At 44.2% G+C, this 16186-nt stretch overlaps 1 protein-coding gene across 1 annotated transcript in view; it reads right to left on the reverse strand.

The window, feature by feature from the left end:
- DNAAF8 (dynein axonemal assembly factor 8) overlaps window positions 1-16186 on the reverse strand; it is a gene marked incomplete at both ends in the record, with an annotated part of 93084 nt that overhangs the window by 21684 nt on the left and 55214 nt on the right. Inside the window, 8 exons of the mRNA XM_084271211.1 lie at window positions 1082-1251; window positions 3363-3416; window positions 5450-5512; window positions 7069-7395; window positions 8690-8884; window positions 10347-10478; window positions 13144-13291; window positions 14477-14631. Coding sequence (XP_084127337.1) covers window positions 1082-1251; window positions 3363-3416; window positions 5450-5512; window positions 7069-7395; window positions 8690-8884; window positions 10347-10478; window positions 13144-13291; window positions 14477-14631 — 1244 coding nt within the window. The remainder of the gene's footprint in view (window positions 1-1081; window positions 1252-3362; window positions 3417-5449; window positions 5513-7068; window positions 7396-8689; window positions 8885-10346; window positions 10479-13143; window positions 13292-14476; window positions 14632-16186) is intronic.

Here is a 16186-nt window from a genome sequence, read left to right on the forward strand (position 1 = left end):
TGTCTCCCTCTTAGCAGTGCTCTGCAAGTATTTAAAAATCAGATGCTTGTGCTCCATTGCTTTGCTGTCATGCAGAAAGTATTAATTGTTCCTGATCCATGGTTATGTCCTGGCATGTTCCTGTTGTCTTCTGGAAGTCTCTATTAAGAATTTCCTACATGCCAGTGCTATAAACTCTCCCAACTTAACCCAAGAGCAATACTGATTACAAAGGCTTGTTTTCCAGAAGCATTAATTGCTGAAATGCCTTAATGAAAGCAATCAAAGAACAAGGATTTCCCCCTCCCACCAAGGGGAAAAAAGAATTTAACTCCTCTGAAAGACTCAGCTTTCAGTGTCCTGGCTGTCACGATGTTTTTACAGGGATCTCCTGTCATCCCAGGGTATTTCAGGTTGAGAAAAAAAAAAAAAAAATCTTTCTAATGGTCTAAAAAGGCAGAAACAGAAATTGATTTTTAGCTACCAAAAGCCTGGCACACCCCAAGATTTAAGAACCCTCTTTATCCTCTATTACATATGACAACAATTCCCTTTATGCAGGTCCCTTTTACAGACCCTCAAACACGCTGCTGGCACAGAGCTTCAGCTGGGGATGTGATGTGATGCATGGAGCAGGGCTCAGGAGGTAGGTACCCTCAGTGAGTGCTGCCCAGCTTCCAGGTTTAAGGACCTGGAAGGAAGGTGTGCAGAGCACCTGGATTGCTCCCTCAGCGTGCCCTACCCGGGATGACCTTGGAGAAGAAAGAGAGGACACCTGCTTTGCAGTATAGTCAGCATTGTAAATTAGGAGCTAAACAGATTCCTGGGAGGTCTGTATTGCTCATACCCTCCAGATTTGTGTTTTAGAGAAAGCAGGTCTGCTTCTTTATGGCAGGCGATAAAAGAACCCGTCAGCGTGGCAGCTCCTTTGTGTCTGATCCCGGCACAGATCGGATTGTTCTGGGGAGCTCACTTCTGACAACGGCTCACAAATCCCGGATGGGAATGGCTGGGTTTTTCCAGGAACGGATTATTCTCCAGCTACCAGATCTCCTCACTCTAACCCTACCCCAGCCACAGAGCTGCCGATCCTTTAGCCAACCTGTTTGGCTTCAGAAGGAAGGAGTCCCAAGGCGATGTCTGGCTCCAGGTTGATGTGCTTCATCCCAACCACGCTGAATTTCTCTAGCTCTAGTTTTCGGAGGATCCTTGCAAGATTCCGGCTCCAGGCACCAGGTTTGATCAGCAGCACTGTGCAGAGAATCTGGGCTCCTGGAACAAAGCACACTAGTGAAACCCAGTGCTGCTCCTAAAAAGGGAGTTAAAACATACATTTATTTGCTAGCCTGGACAGACATCTGTAGAAGAGGATTATCCAAAATCTGGCATGAAGTTCATAAAAATTTGAACAAAACAAGTCTGTAAAAAAAAATCCCTGGGCATACAGGATTTTTTGGGTTTTGTTTGAGTTTTAGTTTAGAAATACCTCTAAAACAGTCTAGGCTTGTAGATTATGTTTTTTTTTTCCCCCAGGAAATCTGCTCTGAGTCCAAAAAGTTTATGGGGCAGGTCTGTAGGATAAGACTCAATCCTTTATATTATACATGAATGTTTTAAGAGGGATAAAATATTCCCTCTTACATTTTTCATGTGAACTACAGTGATTACATGACATAATCCTTAAGGCAGCTATTAAATTCTGATTTCTTCCAGTTTATCTCCCAGTGTTCTGTATCTCTCTGCCAGAGCTATGTTTCAGAGAGGCACTAACAAGTATGACAGGCCCCAATTAATGTTATAAACCTATTAGGAATAGAATTGTGTTTACTAAAATTGAAATTTCAGGAACAACGTGTTGCTCCTGACAAAGCTCTCCCAGCAAGAGCTGCCAGCCAGGTGCAGCATTCAGTGTGCTGTGAGGAACACAAAACAAAGCAGACCAAGAGAGTTTTGCTGTCTGATGCTACAAAATATATTAAAAGGCAGAAAGTACATATATTTAATTTTTAAATTATATCCTTTTCAAACTATTAGCTTCCCTGAAGTACCTTATTACTAGGAATATAATTAAGATTTTATCCTAATAACATCCTTTGGAGATGTATTGGCAACTGTAGTGTGGGAACCAGCCAGGTAGGACCCATTAACAGCTGGTGCCTGACCATGTCAATCAGCACGAAGCATGAGGTAACAGTACTGCAGGCTGCTAAAATTCACCCAGGATTATCTGTCTGTGTCCATAAAATGTCATTTTACATTTCCTGTACACCCCACTACAATTACACAGATGTTGATGCAATGAAGCATCAACAATGCCACATATAACATAATGCACAGTGCTGTTGTCAAGCAGCAAGAAGCACATTGCTGACTCATGATGGAGACATAAGGGAGCACAAATAAACATGCAAGATTCCTGCCTCCCCACTTGGTATGGAAACTTAACCCTTGGTGTGCAGGGAGCCCTCCTGTGAAAGATCTGCTATTTTCTTCACATCATTCTTGAACAGAAAGGTTTAAATGCCATAGCAACAGCCTGTGAGTGCAGGAGGAAGCGGCTGGGATCCACTCAGCGGCTCGCATGCAGAAGGCAGCAGGCAAGCTCGCCTGTATACTCTTACATAAGCATTCATTGTCCTCAAGATGTTTTACTCACCATCTGCTGTGTTTCTGGGCAAACATTCTCCTTCTTGTGGAATGTGAATCACTACATGCTGCATATTTAGGTACTGGGGATGCTTCAGGAGGGATTTGTCTTATGTCACCTTGCCAATTTGGTTTGGTCCAAGACAAGTGTTGAAAACAGGTGGAACACCTTGCCACCTAGAGTTGGTTTTCTCTCCTGGGTGATTATAAGTGACAATGGTTGGAGAAAGTGCTGCTATCTCTCAGTGGAACTGTCTCTGTCGATCAGGAGGTGCTGAGGCACCCTCATGGCAGCCCTCAAACATGCCTGATCTCCAGCTTTGGTTCTGCTTAGCAGCCTTTGCAGGTTTGCACAAGTTGCCTGGTCTTTGTTATGTTTTCCTGCTCTGTAGTATTTTTAGATCCCTTCTTCACAGCCAATGATTTTTTTTGCTTTTTCCCCAAAAAATATTACATAAGTTTTGATTTCATCCTGTAACTGTGAAAAATGCTGTTTATTCTACATACTATTTATATGCCATACTTCAGATATGTGTGTGGCTTAAAATAAGTGTAAACTCAAGAGAAGCAAATACCAGATTTCCTGGCACACTCAGGAAAGAGAGTGTATAGCACTGCCTGCATTCAAGCCTAAGGAAGTCAGTATAATCCCTCTGCTTATTTTTGGCTGGTGCATCCAGACAAGTCAGTTCCACAAAGTCCTTCAAATCATATTTTTCCATTTGCTCTTCTCTCACCTGCTTGCAAGTAGGTGAACAGGGATTCTGCGTGGCACCTCTGGCTCTCCAGCACTGAATAAGAGAAGTGGAGAGATTTGAGTAAGAGGTACACATGTGCTGGGACAGTAACTTGAGAGTGCTGCCACACAGGACAGCCAACACTGCTCACTGCTATGACACACTGGTAGTTTAAAATGTGATCCTGGGACAGGCACGACATGATTTCAGGTGTACAGGGACACCCTGGGAGATGTCATACTCACCACTTCCCCAGTAATCCCACTAGCATATACTGAAAAGGACTGGAAGTACTAAATCGTGTTAGTTCTTGGCTTCCTTTCCTGTTTCAGGGAGTGGCTAATGGTGGGTTTAAGCTACATTTGTGTGCCTGATACTTCACAGTCGAGGTAAAAGCTGCCTTACTTCTGGTACAAGTCCCAGGCACTGGGGTGTTTTGTTTAATGTCCCCTCTTGTGCCCTTGGAAGCAGAGCACCGTGTTTTCTGACTGCACACCTACAGAGCCCAGTTCAGTCCTTTCCTCAGCTCTGCTGATAAAAGCTGACTGACATTCCCCAAGCAGCCAGGAACAGTTGCTTCATAAGAGCAGTGGTTCTTCATAAAAGCAGAGCAGTGTAAAAGGAGCCTGGTATAAGTGACTCAGAGCTTCTGACAAAAGCCTATATGAAAATGTAACACCTGCAGCGACCTGGAGAGGGGAGGAAAATTTAAGGTACTTCAAGGCAAACCGAGCTGAGAAGTTGTCTAGGACTGGGGTGCAATGAAGAGGAGCTTGTATCACATTGATCACAGAATCACAGAAAGTCAGGGGTTGGGAGAGACCTCGAGAGATCATCTAGTCCAACCCCCTGCCAGAGCAGGATCACCTACATGAAGTCACACAGGAATGCATCCAGCTGGGGTTTGTATGTCTCCAGAGAAGGAGACTCCACAGCCTCTCTGGGCAGCCTGTCCCAGGGCTCTGTCACCCTCACAGTGACAAGTTTTTTTCCTTGTATTCACATGGAACCTCCTCTTCTTCAGCTGCACCTGCTGCCCTTTGTCCTATCACTGCCATCCCTGAGCAGAGCCTGTCTCCATCTTCCTGACTCTCACCCTTCACATATTTATAAACGTTAATGAGGTCACCCCTCAGTCTCCTGTTCTCCAAGCTAAAGAGGCCCAGCTCCCTCAGCCTCTCCTCATGAGGAACATGATAAAGATCTTCCTTTTCCAGTGACTGGCAAGTTTAACCAGCCTGACACACAAGGCAGGTAACAGAAAACTAAAATCTGGTTGTCATAACAAAATCATTACCATTCCTTTCTGTTGGTTCCTGTCTGAAATACAGGTACTGCCATTTCCCAGGGCAATGTATCTGGAAGGTATCTAGCCAAAGCATTCTTTTCTTTCAGTGAGACCTTTTTCTCTTCCCACACATGCGTCTCTTATTGTGCCAGAATACCAAGAGAACATGTAGAAGGTGGAACCAGCTCTGAAGTCCTTGCCTTGTAACTTTTTAGCTCACATCCTCACAGTACCAGGTTATTTCATTAGTATTGGGGTTCTCTGAAAAAAAACTAGGATTGTGAGGTTCACAGTGACCTGCACTGTAACACAAAGACCAGGGGCCCCATCTGAGACTTAGGAAACGGCCATTCTGCTCTGATTTCTGGTATCTGAGTGTTGGGCAATGGTGATCAACACATTTCATCTCTTTAGGCATCAGTTATGTAAAGAAACTCATAATCTTTGAGATCTACATAGGATCATACATCTGAAAAGTGCTGCTAAAGAGCTGGCACTAATGAGTTTTCCAGCCTACTTTCCACACCAGCCCTAGACAGACCATCCAGGCATGCCCAGAACAGTGTGGAAGAAGGTGATCTGGCAATTCTACCACCTTCCCCCAGTACTGAGCAGACCCATTTGTCCTTTTCTTCCTAATTGCCTGGGATGATGATGATGTCCAAATGAAGGTTTCCTATTCCCATTTTGATCACTCTAACAGAGGACAAAGAGTTCCAGTTTTCTTCGATCTATTTTAAGAGTATAAAATGATTTGATTTTTATCCAAGAGACAACTTTTGCATACTTCTGGTCTTACCTTCAGCCCTGGACCTCTTGCCAGGTGGTGGCAGGTATTTCATAGCAGGGCGGTGTTCTGCATCTGTAAAAGGAAGGAGAAGGTGACCTTCAGTGTTTGGGGAGGGTGGGGGGTGATGAAGGCCATTTTATTTAGCAGGGAAAACAGCAGACATTTGACCAGCTGCATAATATTGAAGAGCTGTTTCCTAGCACAAATACCCCTCCTTTTCTCCCACAGCAAAAACAAAAACAAAAAACAAGAGGAGAAATGGTATTGAGCTCATAAAAGAGTGCAGGGTGCTGAAGTCATGCTTCACCTACACTCCTTTGTTCTTGTGAATGGCTGTGGTGGGAAAGGCTGGCATTGCCATCACAGCCCACATCAGGAAACTGATCTCACCGTTCTGCTTTTCTCTTATCCTGCCTTTTGGCCTCAAGATAACATGAATGAAGGACAGCAATGCATGAATTCTTACAGTTACAAGCTAATTTGGGATGTCTGATGCCTTCTTTGCTGAAGACCTCCTCTTCTTGGTCTCCAATCTCACATAAAACACCCAAGTAGCTCACTGTCAAATATAACTTTCTGTGAGGCTGGAATGAGAATCTCTTTCCTGACACCATCCCATTTGCTTCTTTCTATTCAGTAACACCAATTTACTACTCCATACTACATAAGCACTGTGTGTTTGACACAAGCATCTACGTTTGTGTTGACAACAGAGAACTTTCTTCCCCACAGAAAGATAGGGGAAGTGCTATACATTACACAGCATGAATGTGTCACTCCTACCCAGCTGACACATGCTGGTACCACAGCCTTGATTTATCTCTGGTTCTAAACAATCAGAAATCATCAGGCTCTAAATGCTTTAACTGCAGCTGTGGAGGAGCCAGGCTTCCCCAAGAGCAGAGGTGATATGCCAATACATCTGACATTAGAAAAGAACAGTGGGAGGTCACACACTGCTGCTATGAAGCATCCAATACCAACACCACCACTGCCTGCACAGTGATTTAGTTCAAGGAGGTGTGGCTATACATTTCTTGCTACAGGAGGAAATGAGCAGGTTTACTATGCTGGAAGATCAATGCTAGCATATATCACTGAAGCCTGAGAAGCTTTTGACAGCAAAGATCTCAGTTCCTCATGAGCTAATCATTCTCTTGCAGCATAAAAAGAAATTCTCAGGAAATCTGCTTTTTTCAGCTCCTGCAGGTCAGTAGTACCTTTGTCTCCCTGGGTAGAAGGCAAGGCCATGGCATTTAGCTTCAACAAGTTAGGCACTGCAATTAGATGCCCAGATTATGTGAGAAAGATCTCGATCTCTCTTTCTCAGTTTCTCTTATATGCAGAGGCAAAACACATAGTATTATTTAGTGGTCCTGCCAACTGCTGTAGTATCTGTTTAGTATTTATGGAGTACCTTGAGATGTTCAGAAAGGAAACCAGGCTGTGGACAGCCACAGCAAATTAATAGGCCAACATGTAGATGATTTCAACTGGCTCCTGCTGATTTAATATCCCTCACTATTATTCAGCTATGCCCACAGCCATGGACTCCTTTGTCCAAGTTTAACAAATTCCCAAGCACCCCTATATCCAAGAACATTATAAGCAGTATAAACATGTCCTACCAGTTACAAAATCCATCTCTGTGAAGAAGAGGGTGGCTTGTCTGAATGTCACCTCTGGGGTCAAGGCCATTACTGTCTGTAGAAGACAGCCACTCTTGCTTAGCTTCTCCCTGCAGTGTGTTAATCTCTCCAACGCATCTGCAAGAACTCTGAAGGCATTGATGCGCCGTAACACGCACACAAGGACTGGATTTGACATTAGTGTTTCAAGGCTTCTTAGCCAGGAGGTCTCTCCAACCTCAAAAGGGGTTATTTCTTTGGCCTGACGTTGAGTGAGATGCGGCAACCACTTCAGTCCCAGGAGCTCAAATCCCAAATCAGGTCCTTCTGCAAGTCAAGAAAAATCTGTTCAGTACGAGTTGACAGCATGTGTTTCATAGAAGCTGTGCTTCCTTTTGGAGACAAGTGTTCTAAATTCACATTGACTTTTTTTTACTAGACAACAAGTTCCAAAGCTGCTTTGACTTTGCCCCGTTGCATCCAAAATGGTCTGTAATGTATATATAGAAATGTACTGGGGACAACCACAAGATAAAAGTGCTAAGAAATTATATTACTGTGAAAACAAAAAATGGGCTATCTGGGAACTCAACAGGGAGCCACAGAGAGTAAGTGCCATGATTTGACCAGAGAACACAGCTAATGGGGAAGAGTTGAAAGGAAATGCTGAGACTACGCTGATAACAAGGTGGTTTGATACAGCACAATCCATCGCTAAAGATCCTTTACCACTTCTCATTACACTAATAATTATATTAATTATTGTATATTAATTATATATCTTAATTATAGGAATAAGCTACAATTGAATGCTGATTTGTCTTTAAAGTAGCTCAACTGTCGTCGTGTTTGTAAAGCAGTCTTAGTTTCCAATGCAGCGAGTTACTCAGGGGCTCAATTCATGACTGTATGTTGCTGGAAGTTTCTGTCAGCTAGAATCTCCTCCCTACCTACTGTGATACAAAATTTACTCCACAGTATTGTTTCAAGAGAGTAGGAAACAACATAGTGTAAGTCAGGGTGCCAGACTTCTGTCCTCAGTACACTTCCATCACCTTGATGCAATTTGTATCATGAAATTATATAAAGTCATCCTCCTGCTTAGCCCTTGACAGCACTCCTTATGCATCTGTAAGCATTTAACGTGGGGGGATAGTGTCTTAGTCCTCCTCTGTGCAGAAGGAAATGAAGCATGAAGCAGTGAAGTCCTTTGCTTCTGATCACAAAGGATGTCAGCGGACACAATGGAGTCTGTGACTTCTGAATTCCTGTTGCTGTGCCCCAATTACACAGCTGCTTTATCTCCCAGTACTCAGGGAGAGACACAATGCTCTGCATTACATAAAAGGCTTAGTAAGCCTAGGCACAGCTTTGAACTAATTTGAAACTCTGAAGGAAACAATGCCCACCTGAGCTGTGTGCGGTATGAAAAGGGGCCTTGCCCGTGACTGACCGGCCACAAGAACTCATCAGTGCTTCAAGGCAGGGAAGCAGAGAAACCTGTCCTCCTGCCTGAGGCCCCTTTCACACCTAGGTCATAATGTTCCTGCTGTGATAAAAATACCCAGGACAGAGTAAACTTTCCTGACCCACTTCTGCCCGCCCCAGGAGCCGGGATCACCTGCGCTCTGAGATTGGTTGTTGTCCCTAGGAAGAAGGATCTGGCAAAGGATCTCTCCAGCACTCTTCATAGTGTCCCTTCCGACCAGCGTCAGTGTGACAACTTGCTCCATATCAGGATCAGAAGCATAGGTTTGATAGCAGAAAAGATGTAGAGGCACGATAGGGGGGTCTGGCACTGCACTGAGGTTTCCTCCTACTCAGGGAGATGATCAAAAGAAAACTAGTTACCCCCAAAAACCAAATCTCCAATCTTTTTTAGTGTGAGGGAACCGACTAATCCTCAACTGAGCAACGGCCAGTGCCTCGGGGTGATACTGCTCCTCACGCTGCAGCTCAGCATGGCCAGAAAGAGAACCATGCTTGAGGAGCAGTGTCACAGCAAACCTCTACTAATTAGTCACACTTCTTAAGTGGAATTACTTATTGTCGTGTAAAGGAAATATATTCAATCCCAATGTTGATATCCTTATTCACACTGTTAAGCAGAGTTGGTAGATCTATAGCAAAACGATTTACAACATCAGTTTCAGATCAATAACTAATGACTGACTTCACATTAAATTGATACTTCATTTTGCTTTCTGGGAGATTACACAGCATACAATTAGGAGCTAATTGAGGGACTGTTAGAATACCAAGCATCTATGCACCATCCTATTGGGAACAGTATAGTCTGCAGAATTCCTGGCCCATCAGAACCTATGTTTGATCCCATGCTGTTTCATTACACGACTATTTAAGCAATGACATAGATTAACTCAGTTAACAATTTTATTGACTTAGTTATTCCTACATCTTAATATTTCATACTGCTAGAGAATGGTGAACAACATGCCCTCAGTTATTATTTTTCCTTATGATTCAGTGTGAATTTGATTTTGGAGGGCAATATTCTTCAATTAAAGATCCCCATACCCAGCATTTAAAATAAATTAAATAAAACTATATTAATCTGTTGAACACATAAGACAATACTCCCTGTAGTTACTAAAATAAACATCTGATTACCATGACCTCCAAGTGTATAGAAGTAGGAGGTTGAAGACTCTCCCACCCCAGTCATAGATGTATAACAGAAAACAGGTTTACTTGGTTTTTCAAGTCCTCCCAATTTCCCAGCTTTGAATGAGTGAGTTACTGAAGTGAATTCAACTGTATAAACCAAAATTAAGAACATCTGAGTAAACTGAAATGAAAAAGTGCCTTCTCTGCACCTACAGAAACTACAGCTGCCAACATTTATCCCTTCAGCAAATTCCAGTTTTGGATGTTTAACCACCAATGTCTTCCTTTGATATTTTGGCTTCTCTTGAAACTCCAGCAATTCTTATGTGTTCCCTGGATATTGATCTTTTAATTATGGTAGACAGGGTTAAGGCTTAATTGGTTGTTATCATGCCACATTTAATGAATTTATTTTTCCATCTATATATTAAAACCAGGGTGTTTCCATTTAGCTTTTCTATTGGTTCTTCCACTTATTACCCAGCAACCGAAGACACCCAATGTGAGTTGCTATGACTGACGGACAGCAGGACACTAAATGAATTGTTATAGTCAACAAACATATCCCTAATGTTCTTATTCAGGTAAATCCTCTAATAAGGGGGATAATCTCCTTATAAAAGCCACAGCAATGCATTTCTTTGACCTACCCAGCACCTGCAGCAAGGGCTCAGTGTACGGAGCCACGTGGAAACACTCGGAGGGGTCCAGCCCGGCAGCAGCAGGCAGGCGGCTCTGCCTGGTGCCAAGGAGGCCTTGCTTTACCACTTCATCCATCAGCCCTGTGCACACAACAAAAGAAAATGTGAGGAACACAGAGCTCCACATTGCAGTCCAAGATGCAAACGCTCTTCTTGATTCATCGGACCACAGTTCCATTACGGAGACATCAATGTCGGTCACATCAAGCTTACCAAGTCATGAAATGCAGCTCAATCATTCCCTCTCATTCACTTCTGATGGGAAAAGTGGCTGTTGAAAATTGAGGCTTGGCTACAGCTTTCTCTGGAGAGTCCTCTGCTTAGTAGCCAGCACCCCAGTTGCGTCTATGACCTTCTAACTCCTGCTCTGAATTGAAATGTGAACATGCACATAGAAGATGCTGCACAGCTCCTGGATTGCAGTAAATTGGTGTACACAAGGAAGAGAAGTCACAAATCCTGAGTCCTGTGCTCAAGTTCAGGCCCTTGAGGAAAGCAGCAAGGCCAGTGTCCTGCATCCTACACAGCACCATGTGGCCACAGAGGTGTTGCCAGCCTTGCAGATCTGAACAGAAACATCATGTTCTGCTCATATACCTCCCAGCCCGGAAAACAGCAGATTCCACGGCACTTCTACAGACACTAAGTGCTTGAAACTACCAACCTCATAGTTCCTGTCTTTCCTCCAAAGGGCTGAGCTGTGCCCAGGCAGTGCATTAAGGTACACACTACAGTGCACTTCCACAACCATCAGTTCAGCCTTCTGTAATAGTATTTCAGAGCACCGTTTTAAAGACTTGTTATTTTTCAAATGATTTTGTACATTTGATTGCTTTCTACCATACAAGCCTGGCCAAAATTTACTCTAGTGCAGCATGGGAAATGTGCTAGAGGCTGATGGCAAACCTCAGACATCAAACGTGGCACTGACAAGGGATCTGAGCTTGTACCACTGACAATCATGTCTGCTTTTCAAAATTCAGGTGGCAAGAGGAAATAAAACTGCCCCATCACTGCCACAGCAGCATTACCTGCTGGTAATGATCGATTGAAAACTGAACAGTGTTCAAGCCCTTGAAGGGGTAACAGCTTTTCAAGTATCAATTAAAAATGTAAACTTTGTCAGTGTGGTATTTACCCTCCTGAAATCCTCCTGCTATTCTACACCTCCCAGAGGCCACAGCAAAGCTTATGGGGCAAGAATGTCAGCTCCCCCTCAGAAGGACACCGGAGTGTGGAATAAGGATTCTCCCTGGATCAGTTCTGAAGTAACAACAGAACACATGGAAAGAGGCATTTGCAAGAGTTGTCTACAGAGATAAAAAGAACCCAAGTGCTCTACAACAAGGGAAAACATTTAACCTTTCTGGAATAGCTGTTATTCCAGTGTCCACCTGTCTCTTTCTGGAGGAAATTTCCCCATGCAGAACATGAACACTGTAAACCACCTGTGGCACTCTGAGAAAAGCAGCAGAAACTGCAGTTCTTTAATGAGCAACTTTCCTTGGGTCTCCAGGCAGCAGGTGACAGGGTGCTGTGTCTGCCATGATTAATCCACTGTGTCTGTACATGCTTTCAGAACATTCTGTCATAGTCTCAGGAAAAAAACAAGAGGACTTTTTGAATTGTCTTCCCCTCCCACACCCCCAAACCTCTGAAGGTTCTTTTCTATTGTGGATTGGTTAAAGGGCAGCAGATGAATGTCTCCATCACAAGCTATTTATGGTGGTGTTAATGGAGGGGTCAACAGCAATGATCCTCTTCTCACAGCAGTGGTGTCTGAAGGGGAGGTTCCAGGAAAACAGATGCAGGATTGGATTCTCCTGCTGCAGGCAACATGCCCACTGCCAGACCAGGAAGACGCAGGCAGGAGGAAGCAGGCCAAGCAGGTTCTTTGTTCCCTACTGATCACTGCTGTGGCCTGTGATCTCCCCCACTTGAGACCAATGTCAGCCATCCTTAAGAAAACCTAAATAACACTTTTCCTGAACCAAAGCCTCTGAACAGAGTCTGACTTGAGTAAGATTTGAGGTGGCAACTTGTCTGGATTTTGGCAGTCCCTGTCTATAGAATGAGATGCAGTTCTGATGCTTGGAAGGCACAAACACGCAGAAGTCCGGGCTGAGGTTGACAGGAACAGGTAGTATCCTATTGAGATGATGTATTTGTGCTACCCTACCTCTCTGTGCAAGAAGAACACCTAAGAGGGTGTGACTGAGATGATGAAGCCAGGCCCACTATGCAGGTGTACAGGGGGAAGCCAAGAGACAAGCTCACAAATTCCAACTGGGAAGGTTCCAACCTGACATAAGGGGAGGAACCTCCCTGAGGAACAGGGTTCCTCATAAGGATGATCAAGCATCAGCACAAAGGCCCAGAGAAACCAGGGAATCTCCATCCTTGCAGACTTTCAAGACGTGACCATCCTGATCTGAATCCACTGCTGATGCTGTATCATGCAGGACATTGGACAGGAGACTCTCTGAGGTCCCTTCCAACATGAATCAGTCTATGATTCTAAGTTCAAGAGGACTGCAGTGCTAAAAAGATCAAGTGACTCTGTTGGATACGTAGGAGTGACTGACATGTTGGTCTGGAGGCACGTAAAGCAAAATGAGCAGGTCCTGATACTCTCAGTAAACACCCCCTGCAGTGTAACAGCTGTGGTGAGGCCATTCATGTTTAGCTTGCATGCACTGAAGCACAAACCTTCCCTTCTGAGGTTGTGGAGCAATGAAAGCATTACCTGTTACCAGTGCTGGAGCGTGATGACTGGCGTTCTCCTTTCTCAGCAACAGAACCAGACAGTGCACGCGGGGTTTAGCAGGAAGCTCTCCTCTGGTACAACCATTGTCAGGTGAACTTGAAATCTTGCTAGGGCAAAAGACAGCAATCTGAAATAGAGAGGGCCAGATTCAACTACTAAATCCAGATGTAATCACAACAGGGCTTGAGCAAACAGTTAAGTTACACTGACATAACATACAGAGCTCCAGCTGAGCCGTAGGAACTTCCTATAACTGGTATTTGGGTCTCATCTATTCACAAGAATTGAAACCTCAGGGAAAAGGCTTAACAGAAGTGTCCTGCCCTGCCACTGCTGTTAACTGCTTAAATGGCCATTTAAGAGCATGCTCCAAACATTTGGTTACTTGGGCTGCAGCATTCCATAAAGAAGTTATGTTTCTTCTACAAAATTTATGGGCAGGGAAAGTGTTGTTCCTCAGGCTTGATCACAGATCAAGCAGAAAAGAGGGGGTTTATACACAGGATAATTTACAAAATGGTTTAGTTCCTCATTGACATAGCAAACAACCCTAGGGGTCCACTCCTTTGTAAGACAAAGTGTCATATGATTCCTGGGTGGTTTATCAAGTCAGAAGTGCTGAGCTGGGCTTCTTGCATATGTTAAGTTTGACTGAAATCTTGTGTTTCTCATTTCTGCTGTTTCCTTAGGCTGACTTGTCAACATGCCAACTGCACTCTAACTCAGACCCAGACCCAGCACCGTGTGAGACAGGGCTTCAGTGAAGAAGAAAAAAAGTGATTTTTGACAATAGGAAAGCTCTTTTTGCAACCCATCTGGAATGGATGAAACTGGGGGACTTATGCTGAAAGGCCATAAGAAGTCCCAGAGGGACTAGGGAACATGTAATCAAACATCAGTCTGTTAGATGGAGACTGTTCTCCTGGATACACATTTGCAGATGAGAAATTCTTATTTTGCTCCACGGGGCTACTGCCTGCTCTTGTTTATTTTGAGATCAATGGTAAAACTCATGTTTGCCTTAGTAGGAGGCAGCCCAATTATGAATTTACACCACTGTTCTCAGCAAGAGTCTGAGGCCTGGTGAAATATCCCTACTGAAGAGGAAACCAGCACTGAAAACAACCAGAGTACTGCTCACAGGAGCACGGAGAACATGAGTGCTGGCTAGTTAGTAAAGAGAGAACAAACGTCCCTGAGAACGCTTACTAGAGGAGTGTTGGCTCACACCTCCACAAGCTCACAGCATAATTAGTTTCAGAACAAGTGGTAAGCCAAGGTATGCAGCTGAGCTGTGTGCTCTGTCCAGTACCTGACTGGCTGTCATGCTCAGCACCAGGCCTTGCTGGGGTGAAAGCTGCTGCTGGCCGACTCCTTGCAGAACAAACCCCCGACGAGTGCAGACTGAAATCACCTTACCGTAGGCATGAGGAGACACCACAGGTGATACCACCAAAATGACATCCCCTAGATCAGAAAGGAGGCAAGGAAAGCAGTGTGTTATTTTCCTGGGAGCTGTGGTATCAATGCAAGGCAACTCTCACAGGGGCATCCCAAATGGTGACACTGGATTTTAGGGATAAATTGCTCTATCCAGCTCATGACTGCTACTGGAGGTCAACCTAGAATGGAAAAGCTTATGGCATCATCAGTAATATCTTTATGAATCACCTACCCCAGACAGCCTGTCTTATCAGGCCTGTCTAGCTATCTGTGAGCTGCTCATCTATCTTGGAGGTATCTGTGCTCTCAGCTCAGGCACTAGATGTGCGTCAGCCCCTGCCAGGCTGGGTTTGAGCTGTTACCCTTACAGCTGACCCCCTGACAGCTGCTTGCTCCCTCAAGGGCTAAGGACCTGATAAATCTGGCCACACCGATGAGCAACTGAAGGCCAACAAGACCAATTTGCAATTTGTTCACTCTAAAGCACATGAAGCAACTCAGCCATTCTTCTGTACTATTTTTGGTGGTCCTAGCCTCTAGGTAGCTTCTACATCTTGTTCAGCACTACCTTCTGCTTCCTCTTTTATTGTACTGTCCCAGCCCTAACATTGCTTTGTTTCTGTACACTAGATCTCCCCAACTTGCCAAGAAAGAGCTCTGAACAGAAATCCTTAGTATCACTTCTATACTGGTATCCTCTACAGCTTCCCATTCATTTCTCCTAGCTCTAAAACGCTTCCAACATTGTTATTCAGTCTGTGTGCCAATTCCACTTGTTTTGGGGGACAGAACTATGAGCAGGGAATGTTTCTTTTAGTTTTAGCCTTTGTGATATGGATATCTGTCCTCTCAAGAATCTGATAGGGGTTCAAACCAGTAGTTCAAAGCAATGGCAACAAAAGAAGGGGAAGTTTGTACTTATTCCTAAGGATGGGACAGGCAGCCTTCTTCTTTGCCTAAACTTTCTGTTTGGCTTTACAGCTGTAGTTTGCAGGCTTTGAGCCAGACTGACAGTAGTGCCACGTTCATTTGAAGTGAAGTATCACAATTCAGGGTAGCAGATGGTAAGATTTTGGTTCTTCTCTGTAGTTGATAACACTTCTCAAAAAGCATTTTTCACATACACATATCCCAAACCAACAAGAATACCTGCCAGGCACAGTCAAACTTTGATTCCTGAGAAAGGGGCAGATAAACCTGGCAGGAGCAGCAGTGTATTTATTTCTGCACGCTCTGCATGGATCCATCTTTCTGTCTCCAAGAGAAGCTGCTGGAGACCTGAGAGGAGGAGTCAGTGAATGTTTCCTTTCTCTAAAACCCTATGGGGTGTCTGCTCCCAGACCAGATTTTCAGCTTCTCTTCTGAGAGTCAAGATACAGTTATCTGAGGAGCAAAGCTTGAAAGTGACTTCCTGAGCCCAAATACAGATGGAACGTGGTGTGGTGTAGCTCAGCAGCCCACATCAAATGTGAATCATTAATGGCCATAAAAGGAAGGGGAGGCAGAAAATGTGACTCATTCCATCAGCAGCAACCAGCTGCCATCGATACCAGTCCCAAATAACACAGAGCCAATGGCT

The sequence above is a fragment of the Gallinula chloropus genome, assembly GCF_964237585.1.
Source record: "Gallinula chloropus genome assembly, chromosome: 15".
In the NCBI taxonomy this organism is placed as follows: domain Eukaryota; kingdom Metazoa; phylum Chordata; class Aves; order Gruiformes; family Rallidae; genus Gallinula; species Gallinula chloropus.